This window comes from Moschus berezovskii, chromosome 19, assembly GCF_049115385.1.
Source record: "Moschus berezovskii isolate FMDL1 chromosome 19, NW_MosBer_1.0, whole genome shotgun sequence".
Classification (NCBI taxonomy): domain Eukaryota; kingdom Metazoa; phylum Chordata; class Mammalia; order Artiodactyla; family Moschidae; genus Moschus; species Moschus berezovskii.
In genome coordinates, this window is record NC_142478.1 from 16,985,820 (window position 1) to 17,004,922 (window position 19,103).

A 19,103-nucleotide genomic window follows, 5' to 3' on the forward strand; every position below is an offset into this window, starting at 1 on the left:
AATAACTTGAGAAGTTAGGTAATTTAGAGCATTAAATTATTTGTTAATAATCTAGAATCTTGGACAAAGAAAGTTTGGCTAGAGATGACAATATTGAGATAAATATTGAGATTCAGTTCTAACTGAGTCACTAGACAAAAAGAAGAATGATACTAATATTTAGGAAGCTGAGTTATAGCAGCCGTTATTACTGAGTATCCACAATTTCAGTGTGATGGGTGGGGTGCTTTTTAGCCATTATATCATGTAATTTCTCTAATAACACTGGAAGAAATGTTATCCTGATTTTATAGATGAGGAAGTGGAGGCCAGGATGGTTAGGTAGTTTTTATAAAATCATGAAAAACAAAAGATGGAAGTGGAATTTATATTCAGGCCTTTCTGTCTCTTCCTGATCTCTGCCTATCTCTTGAAGTGAGATCTTTAGAAGGTGTGACCCGGGAAAAAATCCCCACAGTATGGAAAGAGATGATCAGAGTATAAGGTCTGGGGAAGTAGAGCAGTGTTATCAGTGATGATACATTGAACAGAGTCTATTAATTATAATACTTAATGCCAGTTGGGGACTTACTATGCATCAGATACAACTTGATTACATGTGTGTTAGCTCATATAATGCTCAGTCTTAGTAGTACTTTTATTACCTTTCTTTTACAGATATGAAGTCCTTTAAAAAAAAAAACCACCCAAGAGTATTCAAATCCTCAGTCCATTGTTGTTATTGTTCAGTTTCTAAGTCATGTCCAACTCTTTGCAACCCCATGGACTGTAGCACACCAGGCTCCTATATCCTCCACTGTCTCCCAAAATTTTCTCTAATTAATGTCCACTGAGTCAGTGATGCTGTCTGACTGTCTCATCCTCTGCCACCCACTTCTCCTTTTGCCTTCAATCTTTCCCAACATCAGCGTCTTTTCTAGTGAGTTAGCTCTTCTCTTCCCATCAGGTGACCAAAGGATTGGAGCTTTGGCATAGTCCTTCCAGTGAATATTCAGGACTGATTTCCTTTAGGATTGACTGGTTGGGTCTCCTTGTTGTCCAAGGGACTCAAGAGTCTTCTCTGGCACCACAATTCGAAAGCATCGGTTCTTCGGCTTTCAGCTTTCTTTATAGTCCATCTCTCACATCCATACATGACTACTGGAAAAACCATAGCCTTGACTACATAGATCTTTGTTGGCAAAGTGATAACTCTGCTTTTTAATACACTGTCTAGATTTGTCGTAGCTTTCCTTCCAAGGAGCAAGCATCTTTTAATCTCTTAGCTGTAGTCACCATCCATAGTGATTTTGTCGTCGAAGAAAATCATATCTATCACTGTTTTCACTTATTCTCCTTCTGTTTGCCATGAAGTGATAGGACTGGATGCCATGATCTTAGGTTCTTGAGTGTTGAATTTCAAGCCAATTTTGTCACTCTACTCTTTCACCGTCATTAAGAGTGTCTCTAGTTTCTCTTCACTTTGTGCCATTTGAGTGATATCCTATGCATATCTGAAGACTTGTTGATATTTCTCCTGGCAGTCTTGATTCCAACTTGTGATTCATCCAGTCTGGCATTTTGCATGATGTACTGTGCATCGAAGTTAAATAAGTAAGGTGATAATATACAGCCTTACTCCTTTCCCAGTTCGGAACCAGGCCACTGTTCCATGTCCAGTTCTAACTGTTGCTTCTTGAACCACATACAGGTTTCTCAGGAGACAGGTAAGGTGGTCCGGTATTCCCGTCACTTGAAGAATTTTCCACAGTTTGTTGTGGTCCCCACAGTCAGAGGGTTAAGTGTAGTCAGTGAAGCAGAAATAGATGTTTTTCTGGAGCTCCTTTGCTTTCTCCACAATCCAGTGAATGTTGGCAATTTGATCTCTGGTTCCTCTGCCTTTTCTAAACCCAGCTTGTACACCTGGAACTTCTCAGTTCATATACTGCTGAAGCCTAGCTTGAAGTAATTTGAGCATAAACTAGCTAGCATGTGAAATGAGTACAATTGTGTGGTAGTTTGAACATTCTTTCGCATTGCCCTTCTTTGGGATTGGAATGAAAACTTACCTTTTCCAGTCCTGTAGCCACTGCTGGGTTTTCCAAGTGTGCTGGCATATTGAGTGCAGCACTTTCACAGCATCATCTTTTAGGATTTGAAATAGCTCAACTGGAATTCCATCACCTTCACTAGCTTTGTTCATAGTAATGTTTCCTAAGGCCCACTTGACTTCACACTTAAGGATATCCAGCTCTAGGTGAGTGACCACACCATCATGGTTATCTAGGTCGTTAAGACCTTTCTTGTATGGTTCTTCTGTGTATTCTTGCCACCTCTTTTTAATTTCTTCTACTTCTGTTAGGCATGATAAAGGACAAAAATGGTAAGGATCTGTCCTTGTGTGAAATGTTCCCTTGATATCTCCAGTTTTCTTGAAGAGATTTCTAGTCTTTTCCATTTTATTGTTTTCTTCTTATTTCTTTGCATTGTTTATTTAAGAGGGCCTTCTTACCTCACCCTGCTGTTCTCTGGAACTCTGCATTCGTTCGGGTATATCTTTCCCTTTCTCCCTTATCTTTCAGTTCTCTTTCTTTCCTCAGCTGTTTGTAAACTCTGCTCAGACAACCACTTTGCCTTCTTGCAATTCTTTTTCTTTGGGATGGTTTTGGTCCCTGTCTCCTGTACAGTATTGCAAACTTCAGTCCGTAGTTCTTCAGGCACTCTATCTATCAGATCTAATCCCTTGAATCTGTTTGTCACCTCTAGTATATAATCTTAAGGGATTTGATTGAGGTGATACCTTATCTTCACCATCAGTGGTTGGGGCATAGACTTGTCTTACTGTGATGTTGAATGGTTTCCTTGGAAACGAACCATGATCGGTCTGTCGTTTTTGAGATTGCACCCAAGTACTGTATTTCAGGCTCTTATGTTGACTGTGAGGGCTACTCCATTTCTTATAAGGAATTCTTGTCCACAGTAGTAGATATAATGTCTATATGAATTAAATTCTGCTATTCATATCCATTTTAGTTCACTGATGCCCAAAATGTTGACGTTGAGACTTTATATCTCCTGCTTGTCCACATCCAGTTTACCTTGATTCATGGACCTAACATTCCATGTTCCTATCCAGTATTGTTCTTTACAGCATCAGACTTTACTTTCACCACCAGACACATCCGCAACTGAGAATCATTCTGGCTTTGGCCTCGGCGCTTCATTCTTACCGGAGCCATTAGGAATTGTCCTCCACTCTTCCCCAGTAGCACATTGGACACCGTCCAACCTAGGGAGCTCATCTTCCAACATCCTGTCTTTTAGCCTTTTCATGGGGTTCTCCAGGCAAGAATACTGGAGTGGTTTGCCATTCCCCTCTCCAGTGGACCTCAGTTTGTCAGAACTCTTCACTATGACCTGTCTGTCTTGGGTGGCCCTGCATGGACAGCATGGCTCATAATTTCATTGAGTTACACAGCCCCTTCTCTGCGACAAGGCAGTGATCCATGAAGGGGATTCAAGTCTGTTGGACCCAGTTTATTTTTTAATAACTTTATTTTTTTTCTGTTTTTTTTTTTCTTAATTTTATTTTTGTATATATTTTTTTATTTTTGGCTGTGCTGGCTCTACATTGCTGCGTAGGCTTTTGGTGGCTTCTCCTGTTACAGAGCTCGGTCTCTAGAGTCGTCAGGCTTCAGGAGTTGCCACACATGGGCTCGATAGTTATGGCTCCTGGGCTCCAGAGCACGGGTTCAATGTGGGATCTTCCTGGGCCAGAGATTGAACCCATGTCTCCTGCATTGTCTGATGGATTCTTTACCGCTGGCCACCAGGAAAGTTAGAGGACTGAGTTTTAATTTTTGAGTTTCTTATTTGAGCATTTCTCTTTGTAAAGATTGATATTTTATGACTTTTATTCTTTCTTAGAGATCTTCCAATGATAAATTAACTAATTTTTAAAAATAGAATAAATGTTTTATCTTGCAACTACCATATGAGTCCATTGGAGATCAAATACATGGTATGGGATCTTAATGATCTTATTTTCCTGTATCTTAAGACATTTTGCTGTTTCATCATCTTAGGAATTATTTCATTATTACTCATCAGTATTTCCCTACCATGTTAAAAATGAGTAAGATAATAAGAAAACAAAAGAATGACAGCATTGCCTAGAAGAATTATGTAATAGTGAGATAAACACTTTTTGTTTGTTTGCATTACCAAAAAGAAATCTGGAGAAGCTGTTTACATCATCTTTTTTTTTTTTTCCACTTGAAATTTAAAAGTATTTTTAACAAAGTCAGAATTCTCAAATGATATACATCCTACATTTAGTTCTAAAATTGATACAATCAAAGTTGTTAGTTGGTCAGATATGTTCCTGATAATCAGTTAATTAGTCAAACGGAGACTGGAAAGCTTTCCCTGCTGAAACTTTGGTCAGTCTCTGCTGTCCATATGTTAAGGAGGCGTGTGTGATGCTTGCTAAGCCAAGAGTCAGTTCATTCAGAGAGAATGAACTATCGTTGGTGTTGAGTGGTCCTTCCCCAACTGTTTGTCCAGACAGACCTGAGCTTGAGAGTCAGTTGGTCACTAGGTTTACAAAGAAATGTGTATTGTTAATATTTATACTTTGAGGAGATTCAAAACACAAAAATTGTAGTCTATTTTATGTCTGAAAGTTTTAGCCAATTGTTACCTAATTTGGTTGTGAGAGTTAAAGCCTCTCTGGTTAATAATCTGCTATATTTTTCTTCTTAACAGCTGTGCTTACAGTATGATAGAAACAAAACGTGGAAATGAAAATGTTCTTTCTAGTACAAAGTGGTTTAACTTTAAAATTATTTGATTTTAGCTATACATCTAAGCTAATGACAGTTTGGTTTACTAGACTTTTTCTGTAATTGTATAGCTGGTTGTGATTTAGATTCCTATTTATTTAAACATTGAAAGAAAAAGCTTCTATAGCTAGATTTTTAAATCAAATATTTTCCCAATAGTGATGTGTTTGAGATTTTCTTTAGTCACATTTACTGATTTACAGCTGGATAAATTAAGATGACTTTTTTTTGTTTGTTTTAGGAAGAATTTGGCTATAATGCAGATACCCAGAAGCTGCTAGCTAAAAATGGAGAGACTCTTCTAGGAGCCATTAATTTTTTCATTGCCAGTGTAAACACTTTGGTGAATAAAACAATTGAAGATACATTAATGACTGTGAAACAGTATGAAAGTGCCAGGTAAGTATAGATTTTCATTATATCATTTGTTTTACAGATAATACATAATTCGGGTAAGATTTGGGCTTTCCAACACGAGAAACCAACTCTGGTCAATATGAACAGGAAAAGAATGTGTTATTAGAGTGTTGTAGGAGAGCCCACAGAGCTAATAAAAAGGCAGGAGAACAGTTCTAGAAATGAGCGAGAGCCAAAGCCAAAATAATGCCTCAGAAGAATCTCATAAGGGTTCTGATGCCTGGGTACCTCACAGCTCACATAAATAAAAATTCCAAAGGCTCCTGAATACTTTGCTTCATTGCCTTGAGAGTATCCAGTTGCGCCTTGGTCATGTGCCCAAACCCTGCCTGTTTGCATTAGGAGGGTGGGGGAGCTCCCTGCTCCAGCTTTCTTGGCAGAGCACAGAGCTTTGTTTCCCACCAGGTCGACAGCAGAGCCCTGTCTAATCTGGCCTGAGCCTGCCTTTTCAGCCATACTGCTTCCCGGTAAGCAGGACAGTGCTTCTGCAACAGCCAGATGCATAGTTTCAGTTGCTTTTGAATATAGAAGCCCATTTCTGCCTCCTTTCTTTTATGTTGATTATTCAGATTATAACCAGTCTTCAGTCTTCCAGATTTTATTTTATGCATAAATTATTTGCCTTGTATTTCCATGGTGGTTTATAATGCAGCATTTTCATACTTTTTTTACACACCTCCACACACACATGATTTCTCTGTCTCATAAACATCCTGTTAGGTAAAGAAAATACATATTAATAGATGCTTAGAAAAGTCTAAAATGCAGCAGATCTGTGATAGCATTTTTCAGCTTCTGATTCCAGCCCCAGTTTTTTTCCCCCATTCATTTTTGTCCCCTTTTAGTTTTTCTCCTCTGAACACTTGATTTCTTTATTATTTGCTATACTTCTTATAGCATATCCACAGTTAGTACAAACTTTACCTTTTTGGTGTATAACTTTACTTTTTGGCCTCTTGGTCTAGTTTAGTGATATGAGAAGTGCCTGTGAAAGTGCTAAATGTATATAGTCTTTTTGCAGTTTAGTGCTTATTCTTAAGTGTGTATGTCCTTATGCTTTACATAACTAAAAGCCCAAACCACATGGAAAGTTAACTGTTTTTTTGTTTTTTTTTTATTGATAGTAGTTGCTCAAAACATTTTTGTACCTTATAAACACTTATGTAGTTTCAATTCAAACTTTAAAAACTTATTACCATGTTCTTTCAATAGCTTACCTTTTTACACACACCCTCTTTCCTGAAATTTTCTTTTTTATATTGACCTATAGTTGGTTTATAGTATTGTGTTGGTTTCCGGTGCAGAGCAAAGCAATTCAGTATACACACACACACACATGTCCTTTTTCACATTCTTCTCACACACACACACACACACACACACACACATATAAGCAAAGCAATTCAGTATATTCACATACACACATATCCTTTTTCACATTCTTTTCCATTGTAGGTTATTATGCACTGTGGAATGTAGTTCCCTGAGCTGTGTAGTGATCCTTTGTTGTTTATGTACTTTATGCGCGCGCGCGCACAAACACACATATGTATACACATAGTGATGTGTATCTGTTAATTCCATACTCCCAATTTTTCTTTCTCCCCAACTTTTCCCTTTGGTAACCATAAACTTGCTTTCAAAATCTGTGAGTCTCTGTTTTGTAAGTTCAGTTGTATCATTTTTTAGATTTCACAAATAAATGATATTATTTGTCAAGTAAGTGTTATGTAATATTTGTCTTTCTCTGTCTGACTTCACCTAGTGTGGTAATCTCTAGCTCCATCCATGTTGCTGCAAATGGCAGTACTTCATTATTTTTTATGGTTGAATAATGATTTTAATTTTGTAAGGAACATCCGTAGTTCTCCATAGTGGCTGTACCAGTTTCCATTCCCACTAACAGTGTAGGAGGGTTCCCTTTTCTCCTCACTCTCTCTAGCATTTATTATTTGTAGAATTTGGGGGTTTTTTTGGTAGAATTTTTGATAATGGCCATTCTCACAGATAGGAAGTGATACCTCATTGTAGGTTTGATTTACATTTCTCTAATAATTAGAGAATGCTGGACTGGAAGAAGCACAAACTGGAATCAAGATTGCCGGGAGAAATATCAATAACCTCAGATATGCAGATGACGCCATCCTTATGGCAGAAAGTGAAGAGGAACTAAAAAGCCTCTTGATGAAAGTGAAAGAGGAGAGTGAAAAGGTTGGCTTGAAGCTCAACATTCAGAAGACAAAGATCATGGCATCTGGTCCCATCACTTCATGGGAAATAGATGGGGAAACAGTGGAAACTGTCAGATTTTATTTTTTGGTGCTCCAAAATCACTGCAGATGGTGACTGCAGCCATGAAATTAAAAGACGCTTCCTCCTTGGAAGGAAAGTTATGACCAACCTAGATAGTATAGTAAAAAGCAGAGACATTACTTTGCCAACAAAGGTCTGTCTAGTCAAGGCTATGGTTTTTCCAGTGGTCATGTATGGATGTGAGAATTGGACTGTGAAGAAAGCTGATCGCCAAAGAATCGATGCTTTTGAACTGTGGTGCTGGAGAAGACTCTTGAGAGTCCCTTGGACTGCAAGGAGATCCAAGCAGTCCATTCTAAAGGAGATCAGTCCTGGGTGTTCATTGGAAGGACTGATGCTAAAGCTGAAACTCCAATACTTTGGCCACCTCATGTGACGAGTTGACTCACTGGAAAAGACTCTGATGCTGGGAGGGATTGGGGGCAGGAGGAGAAGGGGACGACAGAGAATGAGATGGCTGGATGGCATCACCAATTCGATGGACATGAGTTTGAGTGAACTCCGGGAGTTGGTGATGGACAGGGAGGCCTGGCGTGCTGTGATTCATGGGGTCGCAAAGAGCGAGACACTACTGAGCGACTGAACTGAACTTAATAATTAGAGATGTTGAGCATCTTTTCCTGACCCTGTTGACTGTCTGGATGTTTTTGGGAAAATGTCAGTGTAGATCTTCTCCCCATTTTTTGATTGGGTTGTTTTTGTGTTACTGAGTTGTATGAGCTGTTTGTATGTTTTGGCGATTAAGCCCTTGTTAGTCACGTTGGTCTAACCACCATGGTTCCCTGGTGGCTCAGAGGTTGAAGCGTCTGCCTCCAATGCGGGAGACCCGGGTTCGATCCTTGGGTCGGGAAGATCCCCTGGAGAAGGAAACGGTAACCCACTCCGGTAGTCTTTCCTGGAGAATCCCTTGGACGGAGAAGCCTGGTAGGCTACAGTCCACGGGGTCGCAAAGAGTCAGACACGACTGAGCGACGGGACGGAACGGAACGGAGTCACGTTGGTCACCAGTATTTTCTCCCAGTCTGTAGGTTGTCTTTTCATTTTGTTTATGGTTTCCTTTGCTGTGCAAAAGCTTATAACGTTGATTAGCTCTCATTTGTTTATTTTTGCTTTTATTTCTTTTGCCTTTGGACACTGACCTGGAAGACATGGCTACAATTTATGTCAGAATGTTTTACCTATGTTCTCTTCTGGAAGTTTTATTGTGTCATTTCTTATATTTAAGCCGTTTTGAGTTTATTTTGTATGTGGTGTGAGGGTATGTTTTAACTTCATTGATTTACGTGAGGCCTTCTAGTTTTCCCAACACCAGTTTGCTGAAGAGACTCTCTGTTCTCCGTTGTATATTCTTTCCTCCCTTGTCAAAGATTAATTGACCATAGGTGTGTGCGTTTATTTCCGGGTTCTCTATTCTGTTCCATTGATCCATGTGTCTGTTTTTATGCTAATACCATGCTGTTTTGATTACTGTAGCTTTGTAGTATTATCTGAAGCCTGGGAAAGTTATGCTTCCTGCTTTGTTCTTTTCCCTCTGGATTGCTTTGGCAATTCTGAGTCTTCTGGAGTTCCATATAAATTTTAGGATTGTTTGTTCTGGTTCTGTGAAAAAGGTCATGAATAATTTTAATAGCAATCACATTAAATCTGTGGATTGCTTTGGGTAGTATGGCCATGTTAACAATTCTGATTCTTCCAAACCAAGAGTATGGAGTAGCTTTCCATTTCTTTGAATCATCTTTTTTAGTTGCTTTATCAGTATTTTATAGTTCTCAGCGTATAGGTCTTTCACCTCCTTGGTTAGGGTTATTTCAACTCTGTTTTTCATGTTTTTGTTTGTTATTTTTGACAATTTTAAATGGGATTTTTTTTCTTTTTTAAAAAAGTTTTGCTCATTTAGTTTTGGCTGTGCTAGGCCTTTGTTGCTGTGTGTGGGTGTCCTCTGGTTGTGGCGAGCAGGGGGTACTCTGGTTGCTGTGCATGGGCTTGTGGTGGTGGCTCCTCTTGTTGCAGAGCACAGGCTCTAGGGAGCGCAGACTGCAGCAGCTGCTGCTCATGGCTTCTGGGGCGCTAACTTAGTCGTGGCGTATGTAGTAGTTGTGGTATGTGGGCTTAGTTGCCCTATGGCATGTGGGGTCTCTCTGGACCAGGGGTTGAACCTATCACCTGTGTTGGCAGGTGGGTTCCCAACCACTGGACCACTGGGAAGTCAAGGATTTTTTTGTTTTTCTGAAAAGTTTACTTTCTATCTTTGCATAAGAAGAGATACTTCTATCCTATGCTGTGTTTGTAGCTCTCATTTTAGTATTAATGTGTCAGATTCTCAATGACTTGGAAAGGAAGGTCAAGACAAGTTCTTGTGGTTGTCGGTGGGAGAAGGGCACAAATGGATCTGTGTGCCTTATTTAAGTTTTGGACTTGGTTTTTTTACTTTCCTTTATTGTTTGAAGAATTTAGTAACATAGTATTAAAATCAGAAGATGGGAAAAAGTGAAGAAATGTATCAGTATGATTTTGCTCAGTAACATTGAAGGGATGTCTCAGTAAAATATCCTTCAGTAGGACTTCCTTCAGTAACATTCCCAGTAGTCGGTTTTCCAGTCTCTGTTAAATCCTTTCATGGATATTGCCTGTAATTTTCAAAGGATATATGTTTATTATGTATATTTTTATTTCTATAAGCTGTTTCTTCTCCAAATCTGTCTATTCATTTTCATAGTATCCTAATTTGTTCATAATGAATACTCTTCCTTTTATCTTGTGATCATTTTAAACATTCTTATTTTCTAATCTAAAAAAGATTGTTCTAATATCTGTAGTTTTCAAGTTGAAATTTCTTTTGTTCTGAAAGTGTCCCAGTCAAGAACTATGTGAATCTAGTTTCTGTCTCTCTACTTTGTAATTGTCCACCTATCCTGATTTTTAAATATAAAGTATATTTTATTTGAAGCATGTAATATCTTTCTCTTCAGCATTTATTTCTAACATGTTTTTAAAAATATTAACCCATATTAAAGAAAAATACATTACATGTCACTTATCATACACAAAACATTTTATATTTGCAAAGGAGAAAAATGACCCTCTAGAGGTTAAGTGGGTTATTTACTTGGAACTGATTTCAAAGTCAAATGAAAATCCATGGGCTCCTGCCTTCTATTTTTGATCATCAGGCCTCAAACGTGAATTGGACTAATCTCAAATTTTCATATCTAATTTTAAAAAGTAGCTTTCACATCTTATGTTGAGGAATTGACTTAATGTATAACGTGATATAAAAATCTCAGTTTATCCAATAATATAAGTTCGTTTGAAACTTTTGAACAAAATTATCTATCAAGTTATATATACTGGATAGCTGGTTATCAGGAAACCTTTACATAACCTCTGCATATACTTTAAAAATCAACAATAATGACCTTACCCGATAATTTATTCTCATATTGAAATTTCAGTATATGATTTTATTTATTAAGCTTAGCTTGGTGGTTAACTTTTCTGTGCCATTTTTGTAGTAGCTGAGGCATTGACTAGTTGTAACACTAAAACATTGCCTACTGAGGAATAACATTGAAAAAGAATCCCAGACTGAAAGTTTCTCAGTAGAATTTTCTTCTCTGTCAAACCCAGAATTTATTGACTTTTAGGGCAAGGGTCAGCTGTTTGATCGGCACAGAAAGTGGCAGTTTAGGCAGATGTCTGGGTGGCCTTTTAACGCTCCCTATTATGCATTGTACAAGTGTTTCCTAGCTGTCTGGGGCTTCATGCGTAGAAAATCTTATAACAGCCTATTCAAGACTTCTCCAGAGCAGCAGCAACAAGGGAGCCAGTTGTGGTCAGAACTTTTCAGATGTGGACACCTGTTTCCTATAAGTTTTACATAAGGCATAAAGTAACCAACTATCACTAACTTTATTGGTATGGACTCAGTTTAGACTGGCAACCTTGAAGTGAAGAGTTGCATTTTGAAAACTTAGTATATTTCTCTTCCTGGTGGTAGTGAGACTTTTAGCTCTTAGGGAAAGTTTTACTTTGACAGCATCGGCAAACTGGATGTAAAAATTAATGTCAGTATTATAACTTTGACTGTGTTTAAATTAATTGCTATTATTTAAAGGTATACCCCATGGCATTGAAGAATATTTGTCTTCACATGAAATCACCACACATTGCTGTTTATTTTTGTTCTACTTATTTCTCTCTCACTTCTTACTGATTTTAGTATGTTTGCTTCAGTCCATCCCTCTTCTAATTAGGCTGAAATGATAAGCACTCTAAAGATACTAGTTATTAGCAGGTGTCCTAAGTACTTTGTATATATGGGTTTTAGTGGGAAAAAAATATGTTTTTAGATTATTATTCCCATTTCTGAAGCAGAAAATGAGAACAAGAGGGGGGGAAAAAAAGCTTAAGACATTGGAGCCAGTGAAGAACAGAGTGGTCATGCAGTTTGACCACTGAACCCATGAAGTTTAACTAGCTATTACCATGTCAGTTCCGCCTCCTAAATTTTTAGTAACTCTCCACCTCTGTAGCTTGACTAGCATTGGTCATTCATTGTCTTCCAAATTCAGTGCCTCATTTCTCTTTTGCCCATAGTCTTCTAATACTGAGGGGGAAAAATTATACATCTTTACAGACTTATTACTACAGGCCATCATCCTACATCAATGTAGGTAGACGGGCTCATGCAGTAGACTTTACTTCAAGTATTTCACAATTTATATTTTTTATAAAAACGCAACATACCACGTGATATATGTGCCATTAGTAGAATGTTTTTGATGAGCAATGAAAACTCATATTAGATGCCTTACATTATTGCTTTGGAAGGATTGCAGACTGAACATAGAATCATCCCCTGAAAGTGTGCCCCATGTAGCGTGCAAAACATTGGAAACACCCAGGATAATAGTAGGAGTTGTGGACAGAACAGAAAGCCTGGGTGTGTCGGCACCCTGGATTGGCTGAGGAGAAGGTAAGTGGCGGAGTGGAGTCGTCTGGGCGTCCGCAGGGTGGCGAGGGGTGGCAGCGAGCCGCACAAGCACAGAAGGCAGGTCCCTGCGGCAGAGCCCTCAGGATGCAGATAGAGCAGTTCCTGCAGCAGTTCCCTGCGGCAGAGCCCTCAGGACGCAGATAGAGGAGCTCCTGTAGCAGAACCGGCCGGGTTACTTGTTTGAAATTCGGACTCCTGGGCTCCACCCTCCAATTTAACAAGAATTACAGCAGGCAGCTAAGAACTGCGTTTTAAGTAGTTTTCTCAGATGATTCTTACCCAAGCTAAAGTTTGAGAACTGGCAGTTTACAGTGGAGAGCTGAGAAAATGCTGGCCCTCCCTCTGCCCACTTGATAAACAGAATGTTGGGGATTAGTCCGCTCTGACCCAGTGTAATTGTCAGAGAGGACACCGTGAGGAGGCTGAGGATGTCGTAGTATGCTTCAGCCAAATTGGGAATGTGGAAGTCTGGTGAACAACACCTTTGCTTCTGGCAGATGCTCCTTATAAGTAGCTAACGATTAAAACAACAAAAGGGGATTTAAAATTGCCAGAGTTCATAGAATATTTAGCACAACATTTTCAAGCTGTTTCTTTTGAAATTATATAAATGCTATGGAAGGTTTTATCCATTTTGAAGAATGAGATAAGGTGTGTAAATTGAGAAAATTAAATGAAGTATTAGTATTGTATATCTGCTCAATGATATTAATGCCAAAAAGGAATAAGATAGATGGTCTTAGGGAGCTTGCTGTCTTCAGGAAGAGAGAATACAGGCAGATAATGTTGCTGCCGTGTGAGAGGTGATGTTCTTAGCCTGGTGTAGCATGGTGTGAGAGAAAGGGTGTGGACAACTAGGGAATAGCTCGCCAAGCCAAATCTAGAGGATGAACGAACCAGACGAAGAAGGATAAAGGAGTCCCATCAGTAGGAGAGCACTGAATTGAACATTCACCATTGTTGGAGTGGGGGATATGGGGGCAGAGGTGTGAGAAATGCACCTAGGAGGTAAGTAGGGATAAGGTTCTGGGAAACCTCAGAACCACGTGGAGGTTCTGACTTTACCTAAAAGTGGAGGACTTCAGACTTGACCCAAAATGATGTGAAATCTTGAAGGGCCTCATGGCATTTGCATTGTAGAAAGTTGTTTCTGCCTACTGTTCAGGGAATCCGTTTCAAGGCTGACGAGACTAGAGACAAGGGAGATGTTTCAGTTAGGTCACCACGGAAAGAAGGGAAGTGAGACTTTGGATTTTGCTCTCAGTAGAGAAACTAGAGCCTGTAAAGGACCCCAAGCCATTTTTAAAGGTGCAGATAGGAGGAAAACCGGGAAAGTGCAGCGTGAGGAAACTAGGGAGAAGAGTCTGCAGTTTCTAGAGTGCTCGGAGAATCCGTACAGATGGTTGGTGCTTACAGTGCATGCCTAGCAAATGCCTCCCTCTTAAGCTTTTGCCTCCTCCCTCTCTGAGTAAAAAGGGAATTCTCATGAATAAATCTCTAGTTCTGCTTCATTGTAGTGTTGTGCATCTTATTAATTGCCGAACATTTGGTTTTTAATTGTTAATTTTGCACTAACTTTAGTTCAAAAGTAGATTTTTATGCTAAATTATAAGGTTACATTTTTAACCTCAGACTTATTCTTACCTCTGTTAAAATGTGCAAATGGAAGCGAGTCATTTTGGTTGAAAATGAGCCAGCCCTTCACAGCTTTATGGAAGCTGTAACTACAAGTATTAACTTCTGTCCTTTGAAAAGAAACTATGCGTGAAACTTTTTTTGACAAAAGCACTGTATTTTAATTGTTTGAAGATTTATTTTTAAAAACTATTAAATACTCCAGTATTATAGTATTATCCTAGCAGCTTGAATAGAAAGTTCACGTTTATACTGTTTTATTGTACAGTTGTTAAGCACAACTTTGTAAAGCCTTAAACCTTGAGTTGAATGTGAGCAATATGAAAATGCAGAGAAGGGATTTTACATTGTTGGTTGCAAATAGGCTCATTGTCTCCCAAATGTCGGAGAAGGCAATGGCAAGCCACTCCAGTACTCTTGCCTAGAAAATCCCATGGACGGAGGAGCCTCGTAGGCTGCAGTCCATGGGGTCGCTACGAGTCAGACATGACTGAGCGACTTCACTTTCACTTTTCACTTTCACACATTGGAGAAGGAAATGGCAACCCACTCCAGTGTTCTTGCCTGGAGAATCCCAGGGACGGGGGAGCCTGGTGGGCTGCCGTCTGTGGGGTCACACAGAGTCGGACACGACTGAAGTGACTTAGCAGCAGCAGCAGCAGCTCCCAAATGTATTCTGGAAACTGTGGAAGGAAATGCTGCAGCAGCTATTTTAAAAGTTACTAAGGTAGTCACAGCCTCACCACTGAGACATGTTAAACATTTAAGAGTTATGTAAAAACACATTTTAAAGTTCTTGTGAACTATGAGGCTAAATTATATCACTTACAGAATATGTGTTTTACAGAGCGCGTTCAACAGGCTCATGAAATACTGGGTGTTTTCTCACAAGTCATGCATTCCTCTCTTGTAGAGCGTATCATTTTGTGTTGGAGCAGCTTAACAGTCAGACAGCTATCAGAATGATAGTTCTGTTCACACTCTGAATGGACCTATTCCTACCACTTTGGTTAGGCTCCTTCTGTTACTAACAATTTAAGCAGAGGAGCTGTAGTGCTTTTCAGATGTTACAGCTGTTTTACATAAAGGACAGGAGGCTTTTTTTCTGAAAGAACTTTTTGTTGAGTAAAGGACCCTTGGGGAGACCATTGGGAGAGGTTTGAGTGAAATGTAATATCCTCAGACAGCCAGAAGTTGTTTCTTCCAGAAACCGCGCATGGCAAAATGGAAGCATCCCTTAACTTCCTGAAAACTTAGGGAGTTAGAGGTATACATCAAATTTACTATTGAACCTGTTACTTTCTCCTGTCTTTCCAACTACTGCTACTGTATCTCTTTTTTGGGAATTTGCACACTATTTTGTGACAGGACAGATGATTCAAATGAGCAGAGCTCTTTCAGTTAAGTTCTGAGAATACAGTAAACAGAGCTCTCTTGGACCTCTCTTCCCCTTTGTATGTTCTTTACGGTTTTTTACCCTCGTATTTTGAGAGATATCTTCAGTACATTTTTACTTATGGAGAGCTGAAAAGCTGTCAAGACAAGGAGCAAAGCAGTATCTAGGGAAACCACCCTATAAATAATTGACCTTAATAACCAGATTGATAAAGTTTAAGAAATATCTTGGTGCTTTGACATTATTTATTTTGTAAGTGAGATGGCTGGATGGCATCACCGACTCGATAGACATGAGTTTGAGTGAACTCCGGGAGTTGGTGATGGACAGGGAGGCCTGGCGTGCTGTGATTCATGGGGTCACAAAGAGTCAGTCACGACTGAGCGACTGAACTGAACTGAAGTGATGATTATCTGGTTTTTATATGTGGTTTTAATGTAAATACAAATAAAAGGATCACTGATATTTAAAACTGCTGCTGCTGCTAAGTCACTTCAGTCGTGTCCGACTCTGTGTGACCCCATAGATGGAATCCCCCATCCCTGGGATTCTCCAGGCAAGAACAACACTGGAGTGGGTTGCCATTTCCTTCTCCAATGCATGAAAGTGAAGTCGCTCAGTCGTGTCCGACCCAGCAACCCCACGGACCCAGCCCACCAGGCTCCTCCATCCCTGGGATTTTCCAGGCAAGAGTACTGGAGTGGCTTGCCATTGCCTTCTCCGATAAACCGTTAATTTAGTATATTAGTATATTACAAAATAAACTGGGAAGGTGAAGATGATTTATTCAGCAAAATGAACAGACTCAGAGATTTGGTTTTAAAATAGGAAGTAAGTAACAGTGAGGGTAAAGAGTGCTTTTAATTCAAAGTGCTCCCCCAAAACACTACACTGATGGCAAAGATGTCCTGAGACAAGAGATTTTAATTGACCCTAGAATATAAGTGGAACAGAAAATGGCAGTTGTCGTCTCTTTTGCGCCAGCAGGAAATTACGAGTGGAGAATGTATTTGCATTAGTATGTTTAAACTTGGGCAGATTGTGAAATAATGAGTTTTAAAAGATATTTGTTAACTAAATTGTTTAAAGAAAACATACTAGGTAAAATAAATTCTGAGTCTCTAATAAATTGTTTGTAGCTATTTACATTTATGATACATTAATTAATATTTTTTTTATGCTTAGTCCTATTTTTGTGTGGCCTTTTTCCCCTTTGTAAAATAGTAGTGATAATACTACTAAATGAGGTTATTTTAGGCAGTTCTTCCATTTATAGTTCCAAATGCATTAATTTTAGTTGCTGCTGCTGCTAAGTCGCATCAGTTGTGTCCAACTCTGTGTGACCCCATAGACGGCAGCCCACCAGGCTCCCCTGTCCCTGGGATTCTCCAGACAAGAACACTGGAGTGGGTTGCCATTTCCTTCTCCAGTGCATGAAAGTGAAAAGTGAGAGGGAAGTCACTCAGTCGTGTCCGACTCTTAGCGACCCCATGGACTGCAGCCTACCAGACTCCCCCACCCATGGGATTTTCCAGGCAAGAGTACTGGAGTGGGTTGCCATTGCCTTCTTCTAATTTTGGTTGCTGTGGTTTAATTAAATATTGCCTGTCCCCAACACCACAGCTCAGATTGCTGTCACCACATTGTATTAAGTGTAATTATATAAAGTACACGGAGAAAGCGATGGCATCCCACTCCAGTGTTCTTGCCTGGAGAATCCCAGGGATGGGGGAGCCTAGTGGGCTGCCGTCTGTGGGGTCGCACAGAGTCGGACACAACAGAAGCAACTTAGCAGCAGCAGCAGTGTGAAGTACAAACTTAGCCTATAAATACCAACGCATATCATGATTATTGTGTAATCATATCACTTTCAAAGTCTTTCGGTGATGGTCACTATATTTGCTGTTATACACAGATAGCAAATCATGTGGCTGTGTTATCTATCACCTTGTATCTTGCTCATAAACCCATGTGATATTTTACAGAAGTGGATAAGCAAAAGGGGATGGGTGAACGAAGATAGAAGTACAGCAAATAAATAAAAAATGGTAACAGTGGAAGGAGTGAAATTCAAATCAGAACTAACAAGTTGTAGAGGAAATAGCTGACCCATAGGTCTGTTGGCACTGCTACACTGTTTGAGGAGCTCTAGATTTGAGCCAGAGGAACTTAGTGAAAGCTCACTTAACAACATAAGCAAGGAAAGAATTTTTAAAGTTTTGAGATGAATTTTTGAAGTTCATGGAATGATTGGTTTTTCCCGTTAACCACTTTGCATGGTTTCAACCTGCTTGTTTATTTTTACCATCTTGATCTTGCCCTGTCATGCAGAGTGAGGACCAACTGTATGTAAAGTGCTTGGAACAGTCCCTGGCACATAGTAAGTTCTCAAGAAATGTTCGCGATTGTGATTATTAGTGATAGCACTGATTAGTTCTAAAGGTGACTTTAACAGAGGAGTGCAGTGGCTAACTTCAGCTGAGTGCCCGAACATAAGAACTGGGTATCTTGCCCATATCACCTTGTGTATTTATCTTCGTGACTGCTGTTGGGTCTCGGTCTCTGGGCGTGGGCTTTCTCTGGCTGCAGTGAGTGGGGCTCCTCTCTCCAGTTACAGCACATGGGGCCTGTCATGGCAGCAGCCTCTCCTCGCGCTCTGGGGAAGCGTGCACTCTCAGGCAGGCAGGCCAAGGCTCCCTGTGGCCCGTGAGATTGTCCTAAAAACTACAGAACATTGTGGGAGGAAGTTAAAAAAAGATCTAAATAAATGGAAGGGTGTCTCACGTTCATGGATCAGATGGGAATCTCCCCAAATTGATCAGATTCAGCACAGTGTCTATCAGAATCGCAGCTGGCTTTTTTCTTTTTGTAGAAATTGACAAACTGATCAGATGTGAACACAAAGGATGCAGAATGCCCAGAGAATTGAAAAAGAAGAACAGAGTTGTAGGACTCATTACTTGTGATTTCAAAACTTACTACCACAAAGCTACAGTAATTGGAACAATATGGTATTGACATAAGGATGACATACAGATCAGTGGAACAGAATTGAGAGTAGAGAAATAGACCCTACATTTATGGCCAGTTGAGTTTCAGCAAGGGTGCCAAGACAGTTTTCAGTGTGGCAAGAATGCATGTATGCTAAGTCACTTCAGTTGTGTCTGACTCTTTGTGACCCTATGGACTGTAGTTCTTCAGGCTCCTCTGTCCATGAGATTCTCCAGGCAAGATCAGTAGACTGGGTTGCCATACCCTCCTCCAGGGGATCTTCCTGACCCAGGGGTTGAACCTGCATCTCTTACATCTCCTGAATTAGTAGGTGGGTTCCTTACCACTAGCGGCACCTGGGAAGCCCGTGGAAAGAATAGTTTTCAACACATGGTTCTGGGACAACTGGATATCCACATGGCAAAAAGGAATTTGAAGGCAGACCTCACACCATAGCCCTCACCATAGTTAGAAATTAACTGAAATGGATCTATGACTTAAATGTAAGAGCTAAAACTATAGAACTCTTAGAAGA

At 39.7% G+C, this 19,103-nt stretch overlaps 2 protein-coding genes across 2 annotated transcripts in view; both read left to right on the forward strand.

The window, feature by feature from the left end:
* LOC148774827 (uncharacterized) overlaps positions 1–18,673 on the forward strand; it is a 103,566-nt gene extending 84,893 nt beyond the window's left edge. Inside the window, exons 11-12 of the mRNA XM_088827847.1 lie at positions 5,065–5,222; positions 12,384–18,673. Of these exons, the coding sequence (XP_088683973.1) occupies positions 5,065–5,222; positions 12,384–12,396 (171 nt within the window). The 3' untranslated portion in view covers positions 12,397–18,673. The remainder of the gene's footprint in view (positions 1–5,064; positions 5,223–12,383) is intronic.
* Positions 11,333–19,103, forward strand: part of LOC129542166 (arfaptin-1-like) — a 46,141-nt gene continuing 38,370 nt past the window's right edge. The window contains exon 1 of the mRNA XM_088827848.1: positions 11,333–12,528. The gene's annotated coding sequence lies outside the window, so the exon portion shown is untranslated. The remainder of the gene's footprint in view (positions 12,529–19,103) is intronic.